Genomic DNA, 19472 nt, shown 5'->3' with positions numbered 1-19472 from the left:
CTCTCCGCTCTCATCTCTCCCTACATCCTTCCCGTGAACTCCGCTCACTGGACAAATCTCTCTTGTTGTCCCCCTTTCTCCCCTACTGCTAACTCCTGACTTTGTTCCTTTTCTCTCGCGGCACCTTATGCCTGGAATCGACTTCCTGAACCTATACGTCTAGCTTCATCTCTACCTGTTTTCAAATCCATGCTGAAAACCCACCTTTTCACTGCTGCTTTTGGCTCCTAGCCCTCATTTGCCCTCCCTTGTTCCTTCCTTCTCACCCAGTACTTCCCTCATCCGAAACTGTCTTGTCTGTCTGTGTTATTTAGATTGTAAGCTCTTATGAGCAGGGACTGTCTCTTTGTGTCAGGTGTTCAGCGCTGCATGTGTCTGGTAGCGCTATACAAATGCTAATAATAATATTTATACTTGCTCTGCGGCAGATGCAAATGGTCCACCTAATTTTACACAGACATGTATTTTATAACATACACACAAAAACTTGCACTCCACCCCAAGTCTGCTCAACCTCTGCCCTCAGAACACCTATGCATATACCAAGTAAAAGTATATACTATGCATTGGTAGTGTGCTCTCCTGTATGCGTAAAACCCCTAGCAATTTTATAAGCACCTGTTTCTTAATGTAAAATGAAGTTTTACATGCAAAAAAGGATTATAAAATTATTCCCCATGTTAACAAATACAGTGACATCTAGGTTATGAAGTTTATATCTATTAATTGCTAGTAGAACTAAAAGAATTAGACATTAACAGCCAGGATTGTCTTACAGGTTTCTACATCTAGAGTGCAACTTCAGAGATGTCTTGTCAACAGCTGTACGAAGTATCTTGAGGAAATACTGAAAGAAGTCATGGAAAGTTCTGCAAGGAGATGGATGGAATCAGATTCTAATGTCAAAGAACACAGAAAAGGTCAGCCCAGTAGCACAGCACTACTATGCGGAATGCCCTGGTTCGACACTCAATATGGATCTTCATTTTCTAAGCTGACTAGGGCTCAGGGTGGGGGGGGGGGGGGGGAGGCATCTTGGTCATTGCTTATGGATTGTAACCTGGTGGTTGGATTTACAGTTATGAATGCATGGCTCCAGAAGGAGCCCTGGTGCACGGCCCCCCATCTGATGACTGTCGCTCAATGACTGGACTAGGTATACTGTAGAAAGGGGATATAAAACACATGAGAAACCTGAGAGAGTTGCGAATGTTGGATCATGGCATCATATAGCATTCGTGATTCCAACTGAGCTGGAAGTTCAAAGCAGCAGAGGAAAACAGCTTAATTAAAAAAAAAAAAACTTTATACCAGTTCACAATGAAGAATCCTGAAGATGTTTAAATATACTTACCTGTGCACAGAACATGAGAAGAAGCACTGATAAGGAAGGCAAAGAGGGACTTTGAAAAAAAGATTGCGTTGGAGGCAAAAAGGCATAGTAAAATTTTTTTAGGTATATTAAAAGCAAGAAACTGGCCAAAAGAATCAGTTGGACCACTAGATGGACCGAGGGGTAAAAGGGGCAATCAGGGAAGACAAGCATAGCAGAGAGATTAATTGAATTCTTTGCTTCGGTCTTCACCGAGGAGATTTGGGCGAGATACCGGTGAAAGAACGGATAAAGGGGTCATGGATTGATATGCCTCTTTTCTGTGGTATAACCAAACAATTTAAGGCATGTGCATGGATGAGGAGAGCATGTAAAGTGAAAATGCAGGTGAACAGTGAAGACCGTGAATGGCGAAGAGAAGGGATGCACAGGGATAAATAAAACATAAGGAGCAAATTAGCCTGTCTACTGCATATTGGTTTAGTAACTGACCCCCAAATTCTATAAATGGTGCCTCTCACATGCCTAATTATAGAATCGAGTCAGTTACACGCATAACAATCAGTTAATGTCATTAAATTGGCACTAATAGAGATACGTACCAATAATTGGCACTAATTATCAGTTGCATGCATAACTGACTTATACCCTTATTTTGTATACTGAGTGCCTAAGTTCTATAGTGGACAACTGCAAAAGGGATGTTAACATGGGAGGGTCATGGGCATGTCGGGGGTGTTCCAACAATTCCTGCATACAATTTATAGAATAGTTGCATTTATGAACTGAACCAGCATTTCTTGCCAGCTTTTTTATGCCAGCCATAGGCATGTTATAAGTAGTCAAGTCTAAAGTCTGCATTTAACTGCAGACTTACGATAGTATTCTAGAACAGATTTGGCAAGCAACTCTACCATTATAGAATACTAGCTTAGCACCCAGTTTTTTTGCGCCTCTTTTAGCGCCTTGTATAGAAGTTCCCTCTGAATGTCTCTCTTGGAAATGTTCAGTGCTTCCAATTAAAAAAAAAAAGTTTTAAAAAACACAACTGTCAGACTTTCAGATAAGCAGAGAGATAGAAAGCCCGAGTCTTTCAGACGCTTCCATCAACGTGTGTGCCTACATTGCTTTCCTAGAAATAAACCAGGCATCTTTATACTCACCCAGCTAGATAAATCCAAGCACCTCTATTATTGATCAGATCCCATACAAGATGCCCATTCTCAATAATCCGATGTTGAACGTATACTTATCCTCCTAAAGAGAAAAGAGACCAAATAATGAGGTAACACCATAAAACTTTTTATTTTTTTTTTGTAGAACTGATAGATCTAATTAGATAGTCCAGTCTCCAGCACTGAAAGCACCAACCCCCTACGAGAAAAGCTACATTGGCTCCCACTCAAAGAACGCATCACGTTCAAAATATGTACTCTAGTTCACAAAATCATCCACGGTGATGCTCCAGCCTACACGACAGATCTGATAGACCTACCACCATGGAATGCCAAAAATCATCCCACCACATTCCTTAACCCTTCACTTCCCTAATTGCAAAGGTCTAAAATACAAACTAATTCATAGCGTCAACCTTTTCCTATCTGAGCACACAATTTTGGAATGAACTGCCACGCAACTTAAAAACGGCCTATGAATATTTGATGGGGTAATAAATGTTGGAATAATTTCACAAATGCTGCATGTTAGTTAGCAATTGTTGTATATTTAGATCGAGGTTGGATGGACGTATATGCAGAGCTTGTATGGACAATGTTTGTGTTGCTGCAATGTCAATAAAAAACGTTTAAACATAAAAACGGCCTATGAACTGATTACCTTCTGCAAACTATTGAAAACCCACCTCTTCGAAAGAACATACTGAGGCAGCCTGGGCAGGAAAAGAAGCCATATTAAAAGTTTGATTCAGTTCTGCAAGTGAAGGAATGCCATATGGTTTTAATTTACTCAAGAAGTCTAGCTTTTGCTAGACTAGAGTTTAAAGGTCAGAGAGAAATGGAACTTTCACTGTCCCTTTTTGGGGTTAATGTTAGTTCAAAGGTATTAGTTTACCACATATGGATACCATTATGAGCCAGGGATACTGTAGTTTTAAAAGGATTAGTCTAATGCTGGTTAGAAAGAGATAGAGTAATATAGATACCATTATAAGTATTTAGATTTGGTCTTATAAGGAATTCTGATTTCTGCTTATTTAGAATATGTTTTATTCTGTGTAATTAATAATTCTATGTAGAATATCTTTTCAATTCAGTGTTACATCAGTGTCTGACTTTCAAGTAAGATTGCAGTTGAAAAGGTCATTATCTGGTTTGAATTATCCACAGTCCTAGCGAGTTCTGTGAAGGAAGCTAATAGGTGAAAGAGGTCAGGAAAAGTCAACTTACTTCCTTGATGGATTATAGCAAAATGTAGGACTGTATGCCATTAAGTAAGACTGGCCCCTTAGCCCCTAAATGAACACAGTTTAAGCTATGACTGGGATTATGTGAATAATAATAAATGCCAAGAGATGGGAGCCACAATGTCTAGTGTGAGAGGCCCCGGGTCAGTTTAGGAAGTGTCTGGAACCTATGTAACTGATATTTTGAACATATGTATAGAGATGATTGGTTCAGACAGGGTAATCAATCTATTCTTTACCATCTGGAAAGTAAGGGGGGCTAGAGGGGTTTAAAACTGTATATAACTGGGAGCAGAAGCAGCTTACGTCAGAAGAAGGAGAGAGCTAAGAAGAAGAGAGCTGAAGAGGACAGACAGAAGCCACAAGACACAGCGAGCTGAGAAAGAGAAGAAGAGAGCTAGAGCTGATGTCCTACTTTGTTTGCTGGCAAATAAAGAAGATTTCTCCCTCATTCTGGTGTGTGCTGTTTGACTCCTGAAGTACCACAGATTCTGCTAACAATAGTGGTAATTCCTGCAACAATTCTTGGTGTCAGAAGTGGGATCCTGAACCCTGCATCAATTTCTGGCACCCAACTGCCTGAGGAACATTAGCCGGGTATGTATTTTGTATTCTGTATCCTGTATTCTGTATTGTAATCCTAGCTAGGAAACTGTAAACCAGCCCCTCAAAAATTGAGGGAAAGGGAGTCTGATCAACTCTCAGCGAAGGCCTTAGTACCTCTAGTCTAGTGGAGATTAGTAGGAAAACCGCCAGAGCTTATCTGTATCTGAGAAATCTGAAATTGTTGGGTGGGATTTTTTGTGCAGAATGTGTGTGATGAATGAATGTTAAATGAGTGTGGACTTCTTATAGCTGCGGTTCCAGTTAACGCGAGTTCAACTGGCCAGCGACGGAAGGAAGCGATTGTTGTCTGTTTACCTTTTGTCTCTGGATCTGTGGACCCCTTACCAAACTTTCAAAAATTCCCTCCCTTTTTGTGTGTTGTAACTGTAAGCATTATGGGAGGGACATCATCTAGACAAATTACTACTCCCCTAGATTGTATGCTTAAGAATTTCAAGAAAGGATTTTTAATTAATGATTATGGACAGACTTTAAGCTTAAGTACTCTAAGAACCTTGTGTGAAGTTGATGTGGCCATCTATGGGAGTGGGGTGGCCCCCTAGTGGCAGCTTAGATATTGAAGTAATCCGAAGGTCTACAGCATAATTGTAGGAGAAACAGAATATTCTGAACAACTCCCCTATATAGATTCCTGGGACAGCCTTGTGACTGACCCTCCCTCTTGGTTGAAACTTATATGGGATCCCCAGTAAAGTTCATGTTGGGTCGCGTTCAAAGAAAGATTATTAGAAAATCTAAACTGGAAGAGGGAAAGAGTCCCAGGAAGCCTACCACCCAATCGGTGGCTTCCGCCCCTACCCTGTCCGAGAAACCCATACTCTCTGATGACCCCTCAGATCTTGAGCCACCACCTTATGTCCATGTTGGGGTTCCGTGCCATCCCAGAGATCCACGGCGTCCAGCCCAAGCCTCTCCAGCACAGGCTTCTCCGGATAGTTCCTCCCCTTCTGTGCGAACCCCCGCCACATCCTAGGTTGGACTTTTCATCCAGCCTCTACCCTCCTCTGCCACATCCTCCCCTGTTAACCTCCCAAGACCCGCTTTGGGCTGCCACTCCTGACTCCTCAACTCCCGACAGTCCAGCCTCTCCCTCTAGTACCCCTACCCACTCATCAGGGGCACAGCATCCCTTTCAATGGACTGAATCACCTGTGATCACCTCTCAGTCTATGAGTACCTCTCCCCATCCCTCAGGGGTTCAACACGCCCTCTCCTGAATGGGTTAGACCTGTTGCAATCACTTTTGAGCATGATAGGGGGGTAGCTCCTAGCTCTACCTCAGGTTCCATTCCCACCTCCTCGAGAGTTCTGCCACTGCGTCAGGTAACCACCACTCGACCGGATCCTAATAATGAGGGTCAGGTTATGCAGGCACAGGCCTACCAGTATGTACCCTTCACAACCACCGATCTCCTGAATTGGAAGACGCATTACCCCTCTTATACTGAAAAGCCTCAGGCAGTGGTGGACCTAGTGGCTAGCATTATGGCCACCCATAACCCAACCTGGACTGATTGTCAACAACTTCTCCTGACCCTCTTCACAACTGAGGAGAGGCGGAAGATTTTACAAAATGCTGAGGCCATCACGCGAGCGCGTGTCCCCGAGGGGACACAGGACCCAGAGGAATGGGTTAGAACTCGGTTCCCTCGCGCAGCTCCAGCTTGGGATCCAAATAATGGGCAGCACTATGAACTATTGTCTGGCTATTGCCGGGACTTGCTGGAAGGTATGAGGAAAGGCATAAAGAGGCCCATTAATCTGGCAAAGGTCTCTGAAATTCTCCAAGGGGCAACTGAATCCCCTGGGGCCTTTCTAGAGCGACTAATTGAAGCCTACAGAACATACACCCCATTTGACCCTGAGGCACTAGAAAACCAGAGAATGGTGAATAGTGCATTGGTGGCCCAGAGTATGCCAGATATCCGGAAGAAGCTGCAGCGTCAGGAGGGATTAGCAGGGATGAATACCACCCAGCTAATTGAGATCGCAACCAAGGTTTTCGTTAATAGGGATCTGGAGATGCGCCGAGAGGCTGACCGGAAGATGCAGAAGAAGGCCGATCTTTTGGCGGCAGCCATTATTAATTCCACCCTTAACCGAGGTCGATCTCTAGCTAATGGGAAGCCAAAGTGGGACCCCGGACCGCAGCCAGGCCCCGAGATTCCTTCAATCAATCCCGGCCACGAGGGGAGAATCCCAGACCACGATTGGAGAGGGTATCAGTGCGCCTACTGCAAGGAAAGAGGGCACTGGAAAGATGAATGCCCCCGAGGCGCCAGGGACTGAGAAGGGGACCAGGAGATTCGAGGAAGCCGAGGCCGAGGTTCGAGAGGGAAGGTATTAGCCTTCTGAATCTGACATCATTGGGATAGCCCGAGATGGCAGAATGGGATGAATAGGACAGACCGGGGTTCCTACAAATTGGGCTCCCAGGAACCCATGGTCAAGCTAACCATAGGAGCCGCTCAATTCCATTCATGATTGGATACGGAGCGGACATTCTGTTGTGACGGGAGCGATTAGCGCCTGTGTCTGGAAAAACTGTCCGAGTGGTGGGAGCCACGGGGGTGCAGAACCGGAGGGCCCTTCCTGACGACCCGTAGATGTCAATTAGGCTCACACACAGTCACTCATGAATTCTTGTATATGCCAGACTGTCCAATCCCTTTGTTAGGCCGGGACCTGCTGTCCAAGCTTAGGGCCCAAATTTCCTTTGACTCTGATGGCCAGACTTCAGTCTCCTTTCGGCCCCCGATATCCAGCCCTAAGGGCATACTGAGTTTCTGCTGCCCCTAGAAGAAGAATGGCGGCTGCATCAGTCGCAGGGCCAAGTTGACCTATCCCTGGCCGACAGCTTCCAGGTCAATGGGGTATGGGCAGAAGATAATCCCCCAGGGTTGGCCCGAAATATTCCTCCTGTTCATGTAGATTTACTTCCGTCTTCGCCAATACCCAATTCCCCGAAAGGCTCTGGAAGGGATTCAAGCACATCTGAATCGTTTGTTATCCCATGGAATTATTCGACCTTGCCAGTCTCCATGGAATACGCCACTGTTGCCAGTTCAGAAGCCAGGGACTGAGGACTACCGGCCAGTCCAAGACTTACGAGTGGTCAACAAATCCACTATTTCATTACACCCTGTAGTGCCTAATCCATATGTCCTGCTGGGATTGATACTTCTGGAGCTACCCATTTCACAACACTGGACCTAAAAGATGCCGTTCTTTTGTATTCGGGTGGCCCCCGCCAGTCAACTGCTTTTCGCCTTTCAATGGGAAAACCCAGTAACAGGACGGAAGCTTCAGTATACATGGACCCGCCTGCCACAGGGGTTCAAGAACTCCCCCACCATTTTTGGGACTGCCCTAGGACAAGACCTTAAGACTTTTAAATCCGAGCCTTCCAGGCGAGTTTTACTCCAGTATGTAGATGACCTCCTGATTGCAGCAGTGACCCAGGAAGAGTGTTTCGAGGCTACCAGAGAATTGCTGGAGTTACTCTTGGATGCGGGTTATAAGGTCTCACGCTCGAAGGCCCAACTCTGTCAGTCAGAAGTGAAGTATCTGGGCTTCTGCATTTCCCAGGGAAGTCGGAGACTGGATGTCAGTAGGAAGCAAGCGGTTGCTGCAATTCCCCAACCCAAGTCCAGAAGGGAAGTTAGGGAATTTCTGGGAGCAGCTGGATTCTGCAGAATTTGGATTCCAAATTTTGCACTGATGGCGAAACCCCTTTACCAGGCCACAAAGGGGGGTGAAAAGGAACCATTTGAATGGGGACCTATTGCTCAACAATCCTTCATCGCCATAAAGAAAGCCCTACTCCAAGCCCCTGCGTTAGGCCTTCCTGATGTGGAGAAACCTTTCTCACTGTATGTCCACGAGCGACAGGGGGTTGCTCTGGGTGTGTTGACCCAGATGATGGGATCCTGGTAGAGGCCTGTTGCATACCTGTCTAAACAGCTGGATGGAGTGGCTAAAGGATGGCCAGCCTGCATGAGGGCTATTGCAGCAACAGCCTTACTGGTTCAGGAAGCTGACAAGTTGACCTTGGGGCAAGAACTGGTTGTTAAAGTCCCCCACGCAGTTCTCACCCTCATGGAGTACAAGGGCAACCACTGGTTTACAAATAGCCACATGGTTAAGTACCAAGCCAGCTTATGTGAGAATCCACGGATACACCTGGAAACAGTAGCTACATTCAATCCCGCCACTCTTTTGCCAGCATCTGAGGGACCACCGGATCATGACTGTATCCAAACCATGGATGAAGTGTACTCCAGTCGACCAGATCTTAAAGATGTTCCTTGGAGGGACCCAGATGTAATTTATTTCACAGATGGAAGCAGTTATGTGGAGAACTCCAAGCGATTGGCAGGCTATGCTGTGGTGACAGAGGACAAGGTGATAGAAGCAAGGGCCCTGCCCCAAGGAACTTCAGCCCAGAAAGCAGAACTTGTGGCCCTCATACGAGCTCTGGAGCTAGCAGCAGGACTAGTGACCAACATTTATACTGATTCCAAGTATGCCTTCACAACTCTACACGCTCATGGAGCTTTGTATAAGGAAAAGGGACTCATAAATGCTGCAGGCCAACCTGTTAAGTATGGACCTGAAATACTTCAGTTGCTAGAGGCTGTTTGGGCCCCTAAAAAGGTAGCTGTCATTCACTGCAGGGGACACCAAAGGATAGATACTCCAGTGGCCCGAGGGAATCGCCATGCTGATCGGGTGGCCAAGGAAGCTGCTCGAGGACCCCCAGCAAGTACTGTGACCCCTCTGTTCCAAATTCGACTGCAAGAATGGACGCCTATGTATACCCAAACGGAAGAGAAATGGGCTCAAGAAGAAGGTGCAGTAAGGAGACCTGATGGCTGGTTACATCTCCCTGATACCAGAGTTCTGGTGCCACGCCACCTAGCTTGGCCTGTAGTGTCTCAAGCTCATGACTTGTCACACTTAGGGAAAACAGCACTAGCCCGCCTACTCAGTCGAGTAGTGGTCTTGGAAGGATTCGATAGTCTGGTTGCCACTGCCTCTGCCCGATGTACTCTCTGAGCCCAGAATAATGCTCGTCAGGGACCCCGTATTCCACCAGGAGTTCAGTCTAGAGGACTAACACCCTTTGAGTCCCTAGTCATAGACTTCACAGAAATGCCCAGGAGCGGTAGGCTCCGATACCTCTTGGTAATGGTCTGCACTTTTCTGGGTGGGTGGAAGCATATCCTACAGTCACTGAGAAAGCCACAGAAGTAGCTCGAGCCCTCCTTAGGGATGTTATCCCCAGGTATGGACTGCCCCTTGCCATAGGTTCAGATAATGGTCCCGCCTTTTGTTGAAGCCACACTTCAGGCCCTGTCCCGCGCATTGCGCATTACCTGGAAATTGCATTGTGCCTACCGTCCCCAGAGTTCAGGGCAGGTTGAGCGGGCAAATAGAACCTTGAAAAATAGCCTAGCAAAGATTTGTCAGGAAACCCAACTGAAATGGCCATAGGCACTGCCACTAGCCCTCTTCCGCCTCCGATGCACCCCAACTAAAGGAACAGCCCTTTCTCCCTTTGAAATTGTGTATGGGAAGCCCCCAGCCATTTTGCAGGGAATTAAGGGAGACATTGGGACTTTAGGGTCTGCCCAGGTGCAGGAGCAGGTAGCCCTTTTGGGCCGGATAATTTCTGAGCTTCAGTCTTATGTGAGAGAAATAAACCCTGTCCCCTTCCAGGCTCAGGTACATTCCTTCCTGCCAGGGGATAGAGTTTGGGTGAAAGACTGGAGGCTCCAGCCTTTGGGGCCCCGGTGGAAAGGACCTTTTACTGTTTTGTTTTCTACCCCTACAGCTGTGAAGGTTGCAGGGATAACTCCATGGGTCCATTGGTCTCGAATCAAGTCTGCTGACCAGACTGAGCCCAGTACGGATCAGACGGAGCCTAAACAGTGGAGAGCAGAAAGTGATCCAGCGGAGCCATTGAAGTTGCGCTTGACCCGAACCAAAGAATCTGCTAGCTGAAAAGAAGGGTCAACTGCATACCGCAGGAGCTGCTGGACTTCGGCTTCATACTGAGACTCTTTCTTGCCTGATTCTGGCTTTCCTGGAATTTGAGAGCTTGATCCTTGTCAGTTGAGGTTCTATCCCAACTGGTATAAGAACTCAAAGACTGAGAACATTATATTAGAGTAATCTGTGACTAGCACAGACTGTTGGAATATTATTGCTTGATTAGTTTGCTGTATTTGTTTTAGATTAGGAAGAAAGAAAATGTTAGTAATTTGGGTGCTTTTGTTGTTTTCTACTCCTTGCCTCCTTGTTCCTAATACCCCAACTCGCTCCAACCTTTGGCTACACTCTGTCCAGGAACTAATTAGCCAGGCAAAGATTACTTCCCCTTGTATTGTGTGTTCCCGATTTTCTCCTTATACCACAGATGTCCCAGCTGTTCCTGTCCCTGTGCCGCTTACAGCTCTTATACCTCCCTACTTTTCGAGTTCAGGCCCTTGGAGACAGGATTATACTTGGTGGTCCTTTTATAATGCTACCTCCCCCTCTGAATCTTCTCTAAGGCCAGTCTTTACGTCTCCCTATCCAGCTTCTGGAGTGTTTTGTTTAACAAGAAACATCTCAACTGTTCCTCCCATTTCCTGTAACTATACCAATGTTCTCCCAGAGAAGGGGGAATCTGTGTGGGTAGTCTCTCCAGGTACTCCTATGTGCCCTACTACCGTACCTGCAGATTATGACCCAGGTGATTATCTGGCTCCTAACCGTACCACTAAGAGGACTATAGTGTCCAAGCTTATTTTCTACTTTCATAAGTCCCCGGGTATGAAGAGTTTATAACAAATGAGCAGCCTGTCACAATTGGGGCTTGGCACCTATGGTGTGCAAAGTCTCCATTTCGTCTTCGTTCCCCCTGGGATAGGGGCTCGCATTATGGGCATCCTAAGTACCTTGTCCAGCCTGAGCCAACATTTATTGGAAACTTCCCTCACCCTCTCCTTGGTCATTACTGGCTCTGTGATAATGTCCTCCACATGATTCTCCCCCCACGTATGATTTTTGTGTATTGGTAACCTTGAATTATTTTCCTAAAGTTATTCCTCTTCTCAGGCCACCATCCCCGCATCGCTCTAAGCGAGAGGCCTTGTCCTTACCCTCCTCCGTTGCCACAGAGGATGAGGCGATTGAATTAGCCCTTCAGTACATCAATTCTACTTATCCTCTGACTAAAAAGAGACTTGTGGCCCTTTCTGCCACGGCCTGGATTCCAATTGGGGGCCCGGTAGCGGGTATTACTGAACTAGGTATGGCTACCCGACGACTTCAGTCCCTACTCCATGTTTTAGTCCATGAGCTGAACGTGGTAGTCAATGCATTGCAGGATCAAATTAATGAATTAAGTATAGTTTCTCGGTATAACCGTGTGGGCCTTGACTACCTCTTTGCAGCCCAGGGTGGCCTCTGCACAGTGCTCAATTCTTCAGAGTGCTGTACCATTGTCATAAATAGGACGCATGTAGTTAGGCATGCCATGGATAAAGTCCTACAGTTGGCTAGCCTTAATGTGGAGGATTATCGAGGAGGATTAGACCTTACCTCCTGGTGGTGGTCATTGACCTCATGGATACGTCCCTTGTTCATTTCCCTAATAGTCTTAGTTTTAGCAGGATTGTTGTTTTGTTTCTTGGCCTCATGTGCTTCGGCAGTATGCCGTAGGACCTTAACGAGTAGGGTAATGGTGATTCACAAGTCTATTCCTAGACGTTATGCCCCAGGAGGAGGTATGGAGTTGGGACCACTATAATCTCCAGAGTTTGAGTTGTGAGACTTATCTCTGCATAAGCTGATTTTAGTCTCAAAGGGGGAATGAGGCAGCCTGGGCAGGAAAAGAAGCCATATTAAAAGTTTGATTCAGTTCTGCAAGTGAAGGAATGCCATATGGTTTTAATTTACTCAAGAAGTCTAGCTTTTGCTAGACTAGAGTTTAAAGGTCAGAGAGAAATGGAACTTTCACTGTCCCTTTTTGGGGTTAATGTTAGTTCAAAGGTATTAGTTTACCACATATGGATACCATTATGAGCCAGGGATACTGTAGTTTTAAAAGGATTAGTCTAATGCTGGTTAGAAAGAGATAGAGTAGATATAGATACCATTATAAGTATTTAGATTTGGTCTTATAAGGAATTCTGATTTCTGCTTATTTTAGAATATGTTTTATTCTGTGTAATTAATAATTCTATGTAGAATATCTTTTCAATTCAGTGTTACATCAGTGTCTGACTTTCAAGTAAGATTGCAGTTGAAAAGGTCATTATCTGGTTTGAATTATCCACAGTCCTAGCGAGTTCTGTGAAGGAAGCTAATAGATGAAAGAGGTCAGGAAAAGTCAACTTACTTCCTTGATGGATTATAGCAAAATGTAGGACTGTATGCCATTAAGGAAGACTGGCCCCTTAGCCCCTAAATGAACCCAGATTAAGCTATGACTGGGATTATGTGAATAATAATAAAATGCCAAGAGATGGGAGCCACAATGTCTAGTGTGAGAGGCCCCGGGTCATGGGTCAGTTTAGGAAATGTCTGGAACCTATGTAACTGATATTTTGAACATATGTATAGAGATGATTGGTTCAGACAGGGTAATCAATCTATTCTTTACCATCTGGAAAGTAAGGGAGGCTAGAGGGGTTTAAAACTGTATATAACTGGGAGCAGAAGCAGCTTACGTCAGAAGAAGGAGAGAGCTAAGAAGAAGAGAGCTGAAGAGGACAGACAGAAGCCACAAGACACAGAGAGCAGAGAAAGAGAAGAAGAGAGCTAGAGCTGATGTCCTACTTTGTTTGCTGGCAAATAAAGAAGATTTCTCCCTCATTCTGGTGTGTGCTGTTTGACTCCTGAAGTACCACAGATTCTGCTAACAATAGTGGTAATTCCTGCAACAATTCCACACAGATTAATACATGTGAACCCTCCTTATGAAACTAGAGAACTGCCCTACTCTAAGACTTGCTAAGACACTATCTTGTTTTATTATTACCACCTTTACCATAAGATCCGTTTGCTATACTAAATGTATTTTCTCAGACAGATTTCCACAACTCATGTTGAATTGTAAGCCACATTGAGCCTGCAAAAAGGTGGGATAATGTGGGATACAAATGCAATAAATAAATAAAAATAAATAAATAAAGTACATATTCTTGTATTGTGATGAAGCACAGGGAAAGGGAAGTGTTCCAAGAATTTAGGGATTCATTAGTAAAAAATTTTTAAATGCCCACTGCTGTGTTTAAACAAAATGTATATTCAGCGCCACTACACAAGTAGTCAGTGGCACTGAATACCTATATATGCCATTAACTACAAGCCACCATCCATATCCAGCTGCTATAAAGGCACTTCTATAACCTCAGCACTCATTTACATGAATGTAACACCCAAAAAAAGTTTATATCATTAGCACTTACATGCATAAATGACAGCATGCTAAGTGCTTATTCTGCAAATATCCTCTTAACTTACATATTTGAATCTGCTAAGGGAGGGGCATACACAGGGGAGAAGCATGGGCAGGACATAGGTGGGGCTCCCATTTATGTGCATAACTTATGGAATACTGAAAGTTACATACATCCCTACTAAGCTTAGGCACTTCAGTGACCAAGCAGATTCAACTTTCTGTTTGTGGCAGAGCTCTGCTTGTGGTAAATAACTGGCAGGTCTGGAAAAAACTCAAGTATTTGCAGTGGGCTACCTGACCCTTGCACCTCCCTGATGAGCTACAGGGGGAAAAGCCATGGTGCCAGTGAGTCTGATGAGAGACAGGAATGCATACCACAATGTAACAACTGGAAGATCAAAAGGTTTTTCTTGCTCAGGGAAGGAGCTGGACAAGATCCTGATTGGTTGCTGTCTGGTCACCTGGGAATCAAGGGCCAGAGAGCGGGAACCAAGAAGAGGTCAGAAAAAAAGGACAGACGAGAGAGAAGGAAGAAAGGAAGAAGGGAGAATTTGTCTGGTTCTACTGGAAGAAAGGTAGCTGGCAAGCAGACCAGCGAGACCTGAAGTGGTCCACAACCTTGTGACCTGACCATCTGAAGAAAGTACCTGTTGGTTCAGCTGTACCAGCCAGAGGGACTGTAATCCTGCATGCTGCAAGGAGCCTGTGCTGTTTCCTAGACGGGGACTCGCTGTGGAAGACAGCTGGAGTCTAAAAGGAAAACCGGTGTCCACTTCATCTGAGCGACCACCCAGAGTCAGCTAGGTGAGGATTACAGAGGTTTATTCTTAATAGTCGGGGATTAGCTAGTAGGTTCTTGCCTCAGCAAAGGCGGGTTAGTCAGAACTGTGATCAGGAAGATGTGCTGCTAACTGTATTACTTCATGACCTAATCAGTATTGCTAATCAGGATTGTGTAATAACCTAGTAACCAGTGATATCAGTGTTTTAGTTAGACAATACATTCTATAGTTTGCTTATCAGCATAAGGGAGCTACATTTGTATAGCTAAGCCGTAGTGTAGGGTGTATTATTTATATTTTCTTACCTATATAATAAATTAATATATTTCAGCAGTGACTTTACTTTTATTCCAGTTCTCTCTAACAGAAGAAAAGTTCTGGTGTAGGCCCAGAACAGCCAGGTTCCTTTATAATATATAACCCCTGGACAGAGCTAGGAAGTTGGTTTAGCCAGACTCCTGTAAACGGAACCTGGGAATTACTCATTGGGTAGCTTTGCCCAGAAGAGTTATTCACCTATAAATGCTTACAGTGCCTAGTTATAGAATTGCTCTATAGTGCATTGAATATTGGCAGATAGAGGATTTATACGTTTCTTGGCCACTGGTAAACATATAGATACTTTGAAAATTGGCCCATTCATATTTAAAGTCAAGTCAACAGCAGGCCCTTCCCTATCTTTCTTACCTGAGCAGCAGTATGCTAATACCTCCATGAAAAGCCATAGCATCCTTAGGAAAATGGTTTATGGTTTATTTATCTTTATATATCGCTTTTCCTGAGGGCATTGCAAAGTGGTTTACAATTAAAAACTAAAATCAAAATGGAAAGAGAACACCAAGTAAAATATGAAAGAAGACACTCACACTAAGAACCTAAAAGTATTATAACCGCCCCCATACACAAATATACACAGATGTGGCCAGTGAAAGTGAGTCACTCATGGATGTGGTCAGTGAACTCAAGTCATAAGTAATGACTGAAGTAATGACACACTGGGAAAAGACCAAGGGTCCATCGAGCCCAGCATCCTGTCCACGACAGTGGCCAATCCAGGCCAAGGGCACCTGACAAGCTTCCCAAACGCACAAACATTCTAAACATGTTATTCCTGGAATTGTGGATTTTCCCAAGTCCATTTAATAGTGGGTTTACAAACTTGTCCTTTAGAAAACCGTCTAACCCCTTTTTAAACTCTGCCAAGCTAACCGCCTTCACCACGTTTTCCAGCAACGAATTCCAGAGTTTAATTATGCGTTGGGTGAAGAAAATTTTTCTCCGATTTGTTTTAAATTTACTACACTGTAGTTTCATCGCGTGCCCCCCTAGTCCTAGTATTTTTGGAAAGCGTGAACAGACGCTTCACATCCACCTGTTCCACTCCACTCATTATTTATATACAGTGGGGGAAATAAGTATTTGATCCCTTGCTGATTTTTGTAAGTTTGCCCACTGACAAAGACATGAGCAGCCCATAATTGAAGGGTAGGTTATTGGTAACAGTGAGAGATAGCACATCACAAATTTAATCCGGAAAATCACATTGTGGAAAGTATATGAATTTATTTGCATTCTGCAGAGGGAAATAAGTATTTAATCCCTCTGGCAAACAAGACCTAAATACTTGTGGCAAAACCCTTGTTGGCAAGCACAGCGGTCAGACGTCTTCTGTAGTTGATGATGAGGTTTGCACACATGTCAGGAGGAATTTTGGTCCACTCCTCTTTGCAGATCATCTCTAAATCATTAAGAGTTCTGGGCTGTCGCTTGGCAACTCGCAGCTTCAGCTCCCTCCATAAGTTTTCAATGGGATTAAGGTCTGGTGACTGGCTAGGCCACTCCATGACCCTAATGTGCTTCTTCCTGAGCCACTCCTTTGTTGCCTTGGCTGTATGTTTGGGTCATTGTCGTGCTGGAAGACCCAGCCACGACCCATTTTTAAGGCCCTGGCGGAGGGAAGGAGGTTGTCACTCAGAATTGTACGGTACATGGCCCCATCCATTCTCCCATTGATGCGGTGAAGTAGTCCTGTGCCCTTAGCAGAGAAACACCCCCAAAACATAACATTTCCACCTCCATGCTTGACAGTGGGGACGGTGTTCTTTGGGTCATAGGCAGCATTTCTCTTCCTCCAAACACGGCGAGTTGAGTTCATGCCAAAGAGCTCAATTTTTGTCTCATCTGACCACAGCACCTTCTCCCAATCACTCTCGGCATCATCCAGGTGTTCACTGGCAAACTTCAGACGGGCCGTCACATGTGCCTTCCGGAGCAGGGGGACCTTGCGGGCACTGCAGGATTGCAATCCGTTATGTCGTAATGTGTTACCATGGTTTTCGTGGTGACAGTGGTCCCAGCTGCCTTGAGATCATTGACAAGTTCCCCCCTTGTAGTTGTAGGCTGATTTCTAACCTTCCTCATGATCAAGGATACCCCACGAGGTGAGATTTTGCGTGGAGCCCCAGATCTTTGTCGATTGACAGTCATTTTGTACTTCTTCCATTTTCTTACTATGGCACCAACAGTTGTCTCCTTCTCGCCCAGCGTCTTACTGATGGTTTTGTAGCCCATTCCAGCCTTGTGCAGGTGTATGATCTTGTCCCTGACATCCTTAGACAGCTCCTTGCTCTTGGCCATTTTGTAGAGGTTAGAGTCTGACTGATTCACTGAGTCTGTGGACAGGTGTCTTTCATACAGGTGACCATTGCCGACAGCTGTCTGTCATGCAGGTAACGAGTTGATTTGGAGCATCTACCTGGTCTGTAGGGGCCAGATCTCTTACTGGTTGGTGGGGGATCAAATACTTATTTCCCTCTGCAGAATGCAAATAAATTCATATACTTTCCACAATGTGATTTTCCGGATTTAATTTGTGATGTGCTATCTCTCACTGTTACCAATAACCTACCCTTCAATTATGGGCTGCTCATGTCTTTGTCAGTGGGCAAACTTACAAAATCAGCAAGGGATCAAATACTTATTTCCCCCACTGTACCTCTATCAAGTCTCCCCTCAGCCATCTCTTCTCTAAGCTGAAAAGCCCTAGCCTCCTTAGTCTTTCTTCATACAGAAGTCGTCCCATCCCCGCTATCATTTTAGTCACCCTTCGCTGCACCTTTTCCAATTCTACTATATCTTTCTTGAGATGCGGCGACCAGAATTGAACACAATACTCAAGGTGCGGTCGCACCATGGAGCGATACAAAGGCATTATAACATCCTCACACCTGTTTTCCATACCTTTCCTAATAATACCCAACATTCTATTCGCTTCTGAGCCGCAGCAGCATACTGAGCAGAAGGTTTCAGTGTATTATTGACGACGACACCCAGATCCCTTTCTTGGTCCGTAACTCCTAACGTGGAACCTTGCATGACGTAGCTATAATTCAGGCTCTTTTTCCCCCACATGCATCACCTTGTACTTGCTCACATTAAATATCATCTGCCATTTAGCCGCCCAGTCTCGTAACGTCCTTCTGTAATTTTTCACAATCCTGTCGCGAGTTAACGACTTTGAATAACTTTGTGTCATCAGCAAATTTAATTACCTCGCTAGTTACTCCCATCTCTAAATCATTTATAAATATGTTAAAAGCAGCGGTCCTAGCACAGACCCCTGAGGAACCCCACTAACTACCCTTCTCCATTGTGAATACTGCCCATTTAACCCCACTCTCTGTTTCCTATCCTTCAACCACTTTTTAATTCACAATGACCCTCCAATTTCCTTGGTAGCCTTTCATGAGGTACCTTGTCAAACGCCTTTTGAAAATCCAGATACACACTATCAACTGGCTCCCCTTTGTCCACATGTTTGTTTACTCCTTCAAAGAATTGAAGTAAATTGGTCAGGCAAGATTTCCCCACAAAAAAGCCGTGCTGACTTGGTCTCAGTAATCCATGTCCTTGGATGTGCTCTGTAATTTTGTTTTTTGATAATAGTCTCTACCATTTTCCCCGGCACCGACGTCAGACTCACCGGTCTATAATTTCCTGGATCTCCCTGGAAACCTTTTTAAAAATCAGCGTTACATGACCACCCTCCAATCTTCATTGCTGATAAAGGGTACCGGCATCAAAGGCCTTATGGAATAAATATGTCTTCAAAGTTGTTCCCGCCCTCGCGGTAAATAGGAAGTTACCGCAGAGAAGGGTGGGACTCAATGTGGGAAGGCCACTCCGGCGCTTGACAAATTTCTTTTTAAAGGCAGGACAGGGTGGGAGCAGCGGGAGCGGAGAACCCCCCCCCACCCGCTGACATCCGGGGCGGACCACCCCCACCGCCCTTCTTGCTACACCACTGTTCAGAGGGAGGGGGGACTGGAGCTCGGGCGGTTGGGGCGGGGCGGAGCTTCAGGTGTGCCGCGCGGGGCCCCCTTGAGCGTGAGGCCCTATGCGGTCGCCTCGCCCTAAGACCGGCCCTGAATGGGAGTAAAGTAAAAGAATTCCACAACTGGACAGTGGAATATAAGTAATTTATTTATTTTTATTTATTAGGATTTACTTACAGCCTTTTTAAGGAGTTCATTCAAGGTGGTGTATAGTAAGAATAGATCAAACATGAGCAATAAGCAATTACAGCAGTAAAAATATTCAAATAAGAAGAATTATAAGTATGGCAATGTGGGGCTCATTTTCAAAGCACTTAGCCTTACAAAGTTCCATAGTAACCTATGGAACTTTGTAAGGCTAAGTGCTTTGAAAATACGCCAGTATACTACTTACGTCAACACAACACGTAATAGAACATTTTAATTGATAGTGAAGGGTAAAGCAAAGATGTAACATATAGATAAGAGAGTAAGAAGATTTAGAAAGTAAGGTGATTAATTTAAAGTAAGTTGCACATGA

At 44.9% G+C, this 19472-nt stretch overlaps 1 protein-coding gene across 5 annotated transcripts in view; it reads right to left on the bottom strand.

Moving 5' to 3' along the window:
- Positions 1-19472, bottom strand: part of NDOR1 (NADPH dependent diflavin oxidoreductase 1) — a 390824-nt gene that overhangs the window by 13272 nt on the left and 358080 nt on the right. For 4 of the 5 annotated variants that reach the window (XM_030206227.1, XM_030206230.1, XM_030206228.1 and 1 more), the window contains one exon: positions 2497-2590. In XM_030206227.1, coding sequence (XP_030062087.1) covers positions 2531-2590 — 60 coding nt within the window. In that variant the 3' untranslated portion in view covers positions 2497-2530. Of the gene's footprint in view, positions 1-776; positions 870-2496; positions 2591-19472 lie in introns of all 5 variants that reach the window. The other variant, XR_003942469.1, reaches the window with a different exon arrangement.

Source organism: Microcaecilia unicolor, chromosome 6 (genome assembly GCF_901765095.1).
Source record: "Microcaecilia unicolor chromosome 6, aMicUni1.1, whole genome shotgun sequence".
Lineage (NCBI taxonomy): Eukaryota > Metazoa > Chordata > Amphibia > Gymnophiona > Siphonopidae > Microcaecilia > Microcaecilia unicolor.
The sequence above is the reverse complement of the archived record's forward strand: the minus strand, read 5'-3'. Positions and strand labels throughout refer to the sequence as shown.